General features: G+C 40.6%; 1 protein-coding gene across 1 annotated transcript; it reads right to left on the bottom strand.

Annotated features, from left to right (window-relative positions):
- Positions 1-633: 633 nt before the first annotated feature.
- Positions 634-10,110, bottom strand: LOC135072595 (protein sly1 homolog). The gene is made up of 11 exons (XM_063966568.1): positions 9,942-10,110; positions 9,700-9,859; positions 9,278-9,579; positions 9,077-9,166; positions 8,440-8,698; positions 8,062-8,220; positions 7,550-7,725; positions 6,534-6,804; positions 5,780-5,909; positions 4,372-4,587; positions 634-900 (listed from the first exon to the last, which is right to left on the bottom strand). The coding sequence occupies exons 1-11, from the start codon at positions 9,967-9,969 to the stop codon at positions 790-792; spliced, it is 1,902 nt and encodes a 633-aa protein (XP_063822638.1). The 5' UTR covers positions 9,970-10,110; the 3' UTR covers positions 634-789.
- Positions 10,111-11,417: the final 1,307 nt, after the last annotated feature.

Here is an 11,417-nt window from a genome sequence, read left to right as displayed (position 1 = left end):
TCCGTATCACTCAACATCAAAATTAAAATACGTTATCAGATGTAACTGCCACTGGGCAACGTTTAGTTATTCACTGTGCCAAAGCCATATCATAATCCGTGATAGATGTTGTATTGTAAGCGTTGACGTGTTAATATCAAATCCCACTAATATATGAGTAACTGTATGCTTTAAACTTCACCATAGTTATTCAGCACTTGTCAATCGAGTGTTTTAGAGATCTTGAAGTTCCTTGATCACTGTAATCTACTTATTTTATTTTTTCAAACTATAGTTTAGTATAAGCATAATATCTAACACATATTTCTATTTTTCGAGGGTTATTACTTATATTATGCCTTGAATAAAGATAATCATTTTAGTTATTAAATAAGCACAATAGTTTAAGGGATGGGGCGTAAATCGACAAGTTTTGTTTTCATGACAAATATTATATGTTTTTCACGTCATTGTTTTCACACTTCGATTTCTTCAGTGAAAATTGTGTAACTTTTCGTTCATGATTTGATATACTGTTGAAATACTAATCTTGTGATTTAGATTTTATACTTCTTGTTCAAAACAATCAAAATTTATTAGTAGTGTATTAGATGTTAGCTATATTTTGAATGTCATTGTAAATAAAATGCCAACTTGTTGAGACATGTGTTTCATTCACCTTTTAGGATTCCAAGCCAATATTATACTGTGATATAAAAGTCATAATTCCACTGATGAAGATTATAATAATAACATTAAATAATTATGGTATAATTTACATTGTAAGTTATATTACTGAGATGGGAATGTCTATTGTATTTCTTCTCCGAGCAGAGACAGCTGTTTCAGGAATTGTGAAGCGTTCGGCAAAGTTGTAGCACCATAGATGATCTTCCTTGGAGTACCGCTGGTCGCTTGTTGCTGAAAACAAAAGGCAATGTTTAATCTTGATTGCTTGAATGTACACCATTAGCTACGAATTAAGTGAAAAGTGGCCACTTTTACATATCGTATCGAGCTCATGAAGCTCTTCCAGGATCAGTAACCAGTTTTTCCATATCTTGTAGTTTAGAAATAACCGAGTGAGATAACTTATCGTTTCCACCCTGTAGTTTCTAGCTGCGTCAATGCGACGACTGGCGTCGGTACAAGCGGTGCGTGGGTCTATCCTAAACTATGCTTTGAGACTTAGCCGTAAGGTTTAGTCGCGTCACTACCTTGGCAAAGTCGATCAGGTTCTGACGATGTAATTAGCAATGTGGGTTTTTCTAATAGCGCCACCGAGGTTCGAAGTCATAATGGGCGGCGCAGGGATCCATCCTGAACTATGCTTTAAGGTTCAAAGTTATTCCACCAACCTTGGCGAAGTCGATGAGGTTGTGGTACTCGATGTAGTTGCCGCCGCCCACCACGAACACCACGGCGTCTGTGGGCGACAGGTGGCGCGTCCAGCGCCCAACCAAGTCTCGGCCTTATGAGCAACTCCGCTAGGTTCAAAGTCGCATCGCTAACCTTGGCATAGTCGGTCTTGTTCTGACGCTGTAACTAGCAATGTAGGTTCCAGCAGCATCACCATTATGTTCAAAATCACGACGGGCGGCTTCAGTTCAGGCGGCCGGCGCGGGGATCCATCCTAAACTATGCTTTAGGACTAAGCCGTGTAAGGGTCAAAGTTCGAAGTCGAGTCGGTGCTCGCGGCGCGGGGGACCATCCGAAATTATGCTTTAGGGCTAAGCTGTAAGGGTCAAATTAGCTAAACTAGCTCCACCAACCTTGGCGAAGTCGATGAGGTTGTGGTACTCGATGTAGTTGCCGCCGCCCACCACGAACACCACGGCGTCTGTGGGCGACAGGTGGCGCGTCCAGCGCCCAGCCAAGTCTCGGCCTTATGAGCAACTCCGCTAGGTTCAGTCGCGTCGCTTACATTGGCATAGTCGGTCTGGTTCTGACGCTGTAACTGGCAATGTAGGTTCCAGCAGCATCACCATTAGGTTCGAAGTCGTGACGGCAGCGTCGGTGTAAGCGGCGCGCGAGTCCATCCGAAATTATGCCTTAAGAGTAGCCCCACTAGGTTCACAGTCGCGTCATCTTATCTTGGCAAAGTCGATCAAGTTCTCGCGCTGTAAATGACAGGAGGCGCGGTTGCGCTCGACGCGGGAGTCTAGCCTAAACTCGGCCTTATAAATAGCTCCATAAGTTTCAATGTTACTTCACCAACCTTGGCGAAGTCTATCAGGTTCTGACGCTTTAACTGGCAATGTAGGTTCCAGAACTTCCAGAATCACCATTAGGTTCGAAGTTGCGTCGGTGCTCGTGGCGCGGGGGACCATCCGAAATTATGCTTTAAGACTAAGCCGTAAGGTTCAAAGTCGCATCACCAACCTTGGCAAACCGCAGTCAGTCAGGTTTTGACCACAAAATATAACAGAAGGTAAACTCATGTATGTACCTCGCTTTGCATATCTCTCTCGCTCGCACGCTCGGCCGTCGCGCTAGGGTTGTCTTGTCATGTGTTGCGTTTATTTCGTTATGATAGAAAAATTTTACTTTTAATACTATGGAAGAAAGACAATAACAGATATCCATGTATACTTATGCAGTTATATTTAGTACGTTATTATAGTAATAGTTTGCAAACAAATACACGAGAAGGAAGTAGTATTTAGTTGAGTGGTTGACACTATTATCCAATAATTCCAAAAACCTCTCTAAAACAATTCGAAATTCCTAATAATTGAATTGGCTTTCAATTTGTCAACGTTAAACGAACTATTGAAATACAAATAAATACCTTACTTACCTCCCGGAATCAACTGTTAGTTTCAAAAACGAAAATTTAGTTTTTAATGTTGAGTGTAAGCAACCGTCTACTTAACAAATGTTATAATACCCCTTTTTTGTTGTTCACTAATTTTCGCACAAACAAAATAATTTTACGAACGCGTGAGCAGCGTCACTCAAGCGAACGCAGTCGCGCCTCGCATTCGTCCAAGACAGTCTTGATAACGCGTACGTGAGCGGTGTCTATGTGTGCGTGGCTCGAGAGCGCTTAGTATGGAGTTTACTTTCTGTTATATTTTGTGTTTTGACGCTGTAAGTGGCAATCTAGCTTCTGGCAGCGTCACCATTAAGCTCAAAATCGACCAACCTTGGCGAAGTCGATGAGGTTGTGGTACTCGATGTAGTTGCCGCCGCCCACCACGAACACCACGGCGTCTGTGGGCGGCGGGTGGCGGGCGGCGGCGTCGGTGCGCGAGGTTCCAGCCAGGTGATCTCAGCCTTAAGAGTAGCACCACTAGGTTCAAAGTCGCGTCATCTTATCTTGGCAAAGTCGATCAAGTTCTCGCGCTGTAAATGACAGGAGGCGCGGCTGCGCTCGACGCGGGAGTCTAGCCTAAACTCGGCCTTATAAATAGCTCCCTAAGTTTCGAATGTTACTTCACCAACCTTTGCGAAGTCTATCAGGTTCTGACGCTGTAACTGGCAATGTAGGTTCCAGCAGCATCACCATTAGGTTCGAAGTCGCGACGGGCAGCGTCGGTGCAAGCGGCGCGCGAGTCCATCCGAAATTATGCTTTAGGACTAAGCTGTAAGGTTCAAAGTCGCATCACCAACCTTGGCAAACCGCAGTCAGTCAGATTTTGACGCTGTAAGTGGCAATGTAGCTTCTGGTAGCGTCACCATTAGGCTCAAAATCGACCAACCTTGGCGAAGTCGATGAGGTTGTGGTACTCGATGTAGTTGCCGCCGCCCACCACGAACACCACGGCGTCTGTGGGCGGCGGGTGGCGGGCGGCGGCGTCGGTGCGCGCCGCGCGAGGGTCCAGCCAGGTGATCTCAGCCTTAAGAGTAAGCCCCACTAGGTTCAAAGTCGCGTCATCTTATCTTGGCAAAGTCGATCAAGTTCTCGCGCTGTAAATGACAGGAGGCGCGGCTACGTTTGACGCGGGAATATGGCCCAAACTCAGCGTTAATAACAGCCCCATAAGATTCAAAGTTACTTCACTAAACTTGGTAAAGTCGATAAAATTCTGACGCTGTAAATGACAGGAGGCGCGGCTGCGTTTGACGCGGGAGTCTAGCCTAAACTCAGCGTTAATAACAGCCCCATAAGGTCCAAAGTTACTCCACCAACCTTGGCGAAGTCTATCAGGTTCTGACGCTGTAACTGGCAATGTAGGTTCCAGCAGCATCACCATTAGGTTCGAAGTCGCGACGGGCAGCGTCGGTGCAAGCGGCGCGCGAGTCCATCCGAAATTATGCTTTAGGACTAAGCTGTAAGGTTCAAAGTCGCATCACCAACCTTGGCAAACCGCAGTCAGTCAGGTTTTGACGCTGTAAGTGGCAATCTAGCTTCTGGCAGCGTCACCATTAGGCTCAAAATCGACCAACCTTGGCGAAGTCGATGAGGTTGTGGTACTCGATGTAGTTGCCGCCGCCCACCACGAACACCACGGCGTCTGTGGGCGGCGGGTGGCGGGCGGCGCGCGCGCGGGCGGCGGCGTCGGTGCGCGCGGCGCGCGGGTCCAGCCAGGTGAGGTCGGTGCTGCCTTCGCCGCTGCCGCTGCCGCCGAGAGCGGCCTCCACTGCGCGGCTTACGGGCAGTTTCTGAGGAGGTTTATTTAATTCATACAACGTGTACCAGTTTAATTCATACAATATGCACCAGTTTAATACAATATGTTTTGACGGCTTAAAATTACTATGGTCAATTTGGTCAACCCCAAATGAAATGAGTAAAAGCACAATAGAAGACCGTCCGTGCATAAATCGTGCTGAACTAATTGGAATAAATTGGATTGGATATCCAGCGCCTTTTTAGGGTTCCGTAGCCAAATGGCAAAAAACGGAATCCTTATAGATTCGTCATGTCTGTCTGTCTGTACGTCCGTCCGTCCGTCTGTATGTCAAAGCCATTTTTTTCCGAAACTATAAGAGCTATACTGTTGAAACTTGGTAAGTAGATGTATTCTGTGAACCGCATTAAGATTTTGATGCAAAAATAAAAAAAATAATAATAAATATTGGGGGCCCCCATACTTAGAACTGAAACTCAAAAAATTTTTTTTCATCAAACACATACGTGTGGGGTATCTATGGATAGGTCTTCAAAAATGATATCGAGGTTTCTAAAACATTTTTTTTTCTAAACCGAATAGTTTGCGTGACAGACGCTTCCAAAGTGGAAAAAAGTTGGTCCCCCCCCTCTAACTTCTAAAATAAGAAAATGAAAAATCCAAAAAAAACATATGTATATGTACAATTATTGTATATTACAATAAAAACTACCAACGAAAATTGTTTTGAACGAGATCTAGTAAGTAGTTTTTTTTAATACCTCGTAAATCGTAAACCGCTTATACCGCGTCATCTTTCATACTAATAACTTAAATAAAAAATAATAATCTTAATTAATTAATATAATAAATCAATGGTACGGAACCCTCGGTGCGCGAGTCCGACTCGCACTTGGCCGGTTTTTTTACCTTATAAGGTCATCTGTCTACTTTGTGGGCGCATTGGGTTGATGCAATTAGTGGTAATAAAAGCATTCTTTCATACTAATAACTTAAATAAAAAATAATAATCTTAATTAATTAATATAATAAATCAATGGTACGGAACCCTCGGTGCGCGAGTCCGACTCGCACTTGGCCGGTTTTTTTACCTTATAAGGTCATCTGTCTACTTTGTGGGCGCATTGGGTTGATGCAATTAGTGGTAATAAAAGCATTCTTTCATTGATTTAAAAAAATCGCCTGATAATGATAATGAGAAAAAAGATAAATAAATAACATACATGTTTTTTGACAACCAAATTCTTGACTCCCTCCATTACAAACGAAGAACCCTGGGAGACCAGTTTCGAAAACATAGATACAGTTTTCGTACCACCACCTTCATATTGACTGGACATCTTTGTAAAACCCCTGTAAATGAGTTATAATTGAATTAGGCACATTCAGGCATGATTTCTATCAAATCAAATGTTTTATGCATCCAAAGCGAGGGTAGAAAAAGCTTTAGATATGTGGAGAATGCGAGGTAGCCTTTAATGAGGGTTTCCTTAATGCGTTCACCAGTTGGCAGCACTAGCGAGTCTAGGTTCTATAACTTGAATGTTACCAAGTCCAGTACGGCTAGCACGAAAAATTTTTGAGTTCGAATCGTTTGCGTATTCAAATCGCTATCAAAAGATTTAGTACGAAAACTACAACAGCGCCCTTGTGAACGTGTCGTAAAGTGAACTTAGTATGAGATGTCGTTGCACGAAACTTATTTTGAGAATAAAAATGGTCACGTTATCGTTTAATTCGAAGGTTGAGTATCGAATTCTGTCGAATACGGAAACGATTCGAAGACGAAAGTTGTTCACGTTACAGGTACAGTACCAACTGCTAAGCGCTGTAACGCTACGAGAACTATCGCATTTGCAATCGCCAGTGGCGCCAACTGGTGAGCACAATTATTAAGAAAACTCATGGTAAAGGATTTAGCCAAATCATAAATAATTATTTGTGTGTGTATTTAAAATGTTAATGTATGTAACTTACTTCCACCGCTTCATATACGACATCGGCTGAGTATCGCAGTTCGCGGCCACCAACGCCGCTTCGAACTTTTTATACTCGTCCTCTGGTAATTGCGAAGTACACAAGTAGTATATTATGAAGAGACGCATCTTGTCCTCAGCGGTGCCCGCTGTGGGATCCGTTATGAGGTCCATCACCGTTTTGCTTTCGACTCCACTGCTTTTACTCATTATCTTCTCTTCTAATTCGAAGAACGAGTCGAGCCGCCTTGATTTGATTGCGTTGAGGATAGCTGCAAATAATACAAAGGTTTGTAGTTACTTTTCTATTAGAATGTTTAATAAATATTGTTGGAAAACGAAAACAGACAGTTACATTGTGGGTTCATAAGTGAAACGGAACTTACGGAACGCAAAGGACGACTGAGTGAGAGAATCAGGGAGATGATTTTTGAATGACACAAAGTCGATAATTTTCTTTCCTTGGCTGATTAATTAAACCTTTTTATTCCTACATACATATTTTTTCAGTCGTGTTTAAAGAATTTTATTAGAAGTGAAATGGGTCATTTTTGTTATTATTTATCTTGTATATTGCTGTATAACTTTTTTGAGAATGGGGTAGTATCACATACGTTTTTCCTGATTGTTAACCCAATACCGTGACCTTTACATACTTGTGTCTCTGTGATTACTACAAAATATAGTTTGAAACTTTGAATTGAGCATTATTTATGCTTCGTTCGTTCGTTTCAGCCGAAAGACGTCCATTGCTGGATTTCCACAAAGACCAGTCCTGCGCCGCTCGCATCCAGGCACCTCCCGCGACCTTCACCACATCGTCGGTCCACCTAGTGGGAGGCCTGTCCACGCCACGTCTTCCGGCTCGTGGTCGCCACTCAAGAACTTTCCTGCCCCAGAGGCCATCAGCTCTACGAGCTATGTGCCGCGCCCACTGCCACTTGATTTTAGCGATTCTGCGGGCTATGTCAGTCACTCTGGTTCTCCATTATGCTATCATCATCTATTTATGCTTACCAGTAGCAATAGTAGTATGCATGTCAATCAGCCGCTTCTTCTCCATAAGCTGAGGCAGCGAGTTGACGGCGCTAGTGAGCCGCTGCGTGTTGTCGCTGACCAAACTCAGTGCTAAGTCGCTGTCCGCGTCCAGGCCCATGGAGCTTTTTAGCTTCTTTACTTCTGCTTCTGAACTCCTGGAGATTGATAATTTATCATTTAAGGGTTGATTTTTTAACTCAAACACAAATAGAAGTAAAAAGTTACTTTACTGGAGTTTTATAGTAGGCACTTTTGCTACATGGCGATTGATGATCAGACATTGGTCTGACAAAACTAATTTATCATTATTACCTACTTTTTGTTTTATATTATACTGTTTTACCCCTGTTCATATTATAGTAAAGTGACAAACAAATAACCAGTTTAATGGGTGTTGTTGCTTTATTTTTTTATGGTTTCAGAGTAAAATTTTTGAAAGTTATTAATTATATTACTATGTAATGTTCCTAAGTGAATAATGTGTCTCAAACCTGTATTTATCTAAATCTTCTTGTATAGCTTCTGCCACGGTGGGGAAAGGACTACCCTTGTGCTCTGCCCACAAGGGATCCCTAGAGTCCAGGTCACACACTCGTGTCTTGGTTTTTTGGCCAGACACCGCCACTGCAGTGCTTTCTGGAACCAGTGCTCTGAAATCATAAAATTAAAATTGTGAAACTTATACGTGTTACAAGAGAAGAAAAAGTATGTTAATAATACTTTTTAATTACAAATGCTTAATATTTGCTACTTTGAATCAAACCATAAATAGGGTAGTGGTCAGCAGTATTGTGTATCGGAATTATTGGTTACTGGTGTCAACTACCCTTCCCATTAACTTCCATTAAAAAAGAATGCTGTGCAAGTACCTGTTGAGAGACAAATCCAGTACATCATGAGCTAAGGCTTGGTAAGTCCATGTGTGATGTAAAGGTGTTGCCATATCAATATTCCTGTCTAACAGTATGAGCATAGGCCGAGTGAAACTGAAGGAGCCGGATTGACCAGTGTTGCCGTGGAATAAATTATTTCTCGCATCCCAAAGATTCTCTCTCAATTTCTTGTCTAGTTTTTTGGCCACCATTTCAGCAGCATTGCCTTTACTGCTTCTGATGATAGGAACATTACCTGGAATAAGAATCAAATTATTTTAAAATCTTGGTTATTAATGTAATTATTTTTCATACACAATGGTTTTTTTGATAGTGCTAAAATTTATTTTTTAGAGAAGATCACTGCCTGTATATTAATGTAATATTTGTTTCAAACAAATTCAATCTTAAAATTATGTTATTTGGAAGGTGTTGGTTCACATCAAAATTAAAATCATTCTTGGGCATTTTGTAAATCCATTTGGGCATAAATTGTTATTCAAGAAGGTAATTACCATTTCTAATAATTCATCATCATTTCAGCCATAGGACGTCGACTGCTGAACATAGGCCGCCCCCAATGCTTTCCATGTTGCCCGGTTTCTAATTGTTAATAAAGTATAATATAACTCACCTAGTGTGACAAAGACAGAGAACAAGCTCTCAACTATGTTGTCCATGATGGCTTCCATTTCAGTGTCTTTTGTATCACCTTTGTTGATTGCTGGGAATTAAATAAAAGCTATGAGAACATAAATTAATTCAAGCACTTCCTCATAATCATCAAATATAAAAGATAAACAGTACAATAATAACATAGGGAAAATCATTTTACCATAGTATGACAGTACATCAGATTGTTGGTGCTTCATAATGAAAAGGTCATCCTCTAAGCATATAAAATTTAAATACTGATCATAAACTTTCTGAATGTTCACAGCGGAGTTTGACTGGATCGCCGATGCAGCCAAATCTTCCAGCTTTTGCCTCGTTATGGGAGAGATGAAATTGAGGTGGTACTGATCATAGGTCCCATTGTCGAGATCTTGACATATCCTGCCCAGGTTTTCCTCAGATGGAGAACAGAAATAAACAGCTGGCACCTCAGGGATTGGATCACGGTCTGAGTGCAGCTGGCTATAAACATATCAAAACATGTTATTGTCATGGCTATGAATCATTTTAACAGTATGCTATCGTCTAATCAAATTAATAATAATATATGAGCATTAAATTGACGTCACCAAGTCAACTTACACGTGAAGGGTCACTCCTAGCTCCCTCAATTCTTTAACTGATATCAAAGGTGAAATTATGTCTTGGCCGACTCTATCGTATATCAAAACCTTCCAAGTAGGTTCATTGGCTACGCCCTTAGTCAAGGGTTGATTTAAATTGAGCATCTGCTTTAAAGCATCTGAAAGAAATGGGAAAAATAGTAAATTGGAAAGGTCATCATAACATCAATTAATTCGGTTAAAAAAAGTACTGCTACTTACTCAGCTGACGTTCACGTAATGTCGTCATTGTGGTAAAATGTGTAATATGCCATCCACTTTCCCCAAATGCCGATTTTAACTTAAATTAATCTAGTTTTAGGAAATAAAACAGAACTTGATTTCGGCTAGGGCTGGAAATCAAAACGTCAAAATTTGACATAAAAATTTGACAACGACACGTCGTCCGGCTTTTCGTTCAGAAACATGACTCATCAATAATATTTTAAAATGTTTGTACAGCTTTTTTAAATTGTAAAAAAGTGTAAAATTTTGTAGAGTAGATAAAAAAAATATTAAAATAATTTTAATCTACGCAGCCACTCTAAAATAAAAAAATACAACTATTTTTTTTTACAGATTGGCCAAAATGTAATGACCAATACTGTATTTTTTTTATAAAATGCGGATAAAAAAAGTTTTGTATGGAGGGATTGGGCGGGATAAAAAGGGCGGTTTATTAAAATTTTTTCTTTCGAATTTTTAACAATAATTAATATTCTTTTAAACTCGTTAACCGTAATTTAAACATCATTTTATTGTTATGGTAATTTATCGATAGGTAAGGGGTCGGACATTTATTTAACGAAACTATAACTTTAAAAAAATTACGAAGAATGAAAAGCTTGCATGAATATTTTGCTGAGAGGCTGGTCTGCAATCAATAAAAAAATTGGTAAGAGGTTTGTTTAATTTCCATTTCTTGTCAATAGTTTATTGCTTATGCTTAAAGCATGAAAATTGTACATTGAGAGAACATGCACAATATCTACGTCGAGGTCCAACCGCCAAATTGGAAGTGATATTATTGGAGCAGGGTTGATTTTCCTGAAACTGATACGGCCGTTGAGGTAGACCATTTTCTGAGCGGTGACCAACATGCGCTGAATTCAGTAGGTACCTATACGATAGGTAGGTACTATACCTGAAACTTGTATCAGATGATCACAGTTAGATAGGTAGAAGAAATACTCGGCAACTTTATATTTATGTAGTTAAAGTTAATAAGTTATGTAATAATTAGGCGTTTATTCACTATTTGATGCGATCGAGAGTTCAATCTCAAAATTACGAGTAATTTATCCGCGGCGCTAAAGATAAAATATTTTCAATAATAAGTACCTACCTACCTATTCCCTACTTGTTGACCTTACGAAATAATTGTCGTCAACTCAAAAGAATGAAAGATTTGCGAAACAACAATTAAGCTTCCGTAAGACCTTGTAAATTAACTTCCGTGTTTTTACCTTATCAACATGGTTCATGTAAGAACCTAGGCGTAATAAGGTAGGTATTTTGATTTTCTTCTAGTTTTTTTGACTTCATGACTTTTATATGCTGGAAGTCTGCAAAAACGTTGATGATTTTGCTTGCACACACGGATGTGTATACCTAACAGATAAGATGGTATTGGGTGCGAACTCAGTGTCAGAGGGTTTGGAGAAAGCCGCCCGCGGAGGTCGGTTGGTGATGGCAGCG

The sequence above is a fragment of the Ostrinia nubilalis genome, chromosome 6 (genome assembly GCF_963855985.1).
Source record: "Ostrinia nubilalis chromosome 6, ilOstNubi1.1, whole genome shotgun sequence".
In the NCBI taxonomy this organism is placed as follows: domain Eukaryota; kingdom Metazoa; phylum Arthropoda; class Insecta; order Lepidoptera; family Crambidae; genus Ostrinia; species Ostrinia nubilalis.
Note: the sequence above shows the minus strand (reverse complement) of the source record. Positions and strands in the feature narration are given on the sequence as shown.

Bases quoted from the DNA above. Each gene is read 5' to 3' on its own strand.
- LOC135072595 (XM_063966568.1), bottom strand. From the start codon at position 9,969: ATGACGACATTACGTGAACGTCAGCTGA. The intron at 9,580-9,699 runs GTAAGTTGACTT...ATATGTTTATAG, and splicing joins CTAGGAGTGACCCTTCACGT to CCAGCTGCACTCAGACCGTG. The intron at 7,726-8,061 runs GTTTGAGACACA...ATCAATCTCCAG, and splicing joins GAAGATTTAGATAAATACAG to GAGTTCAGAAGCAGAAGTAA.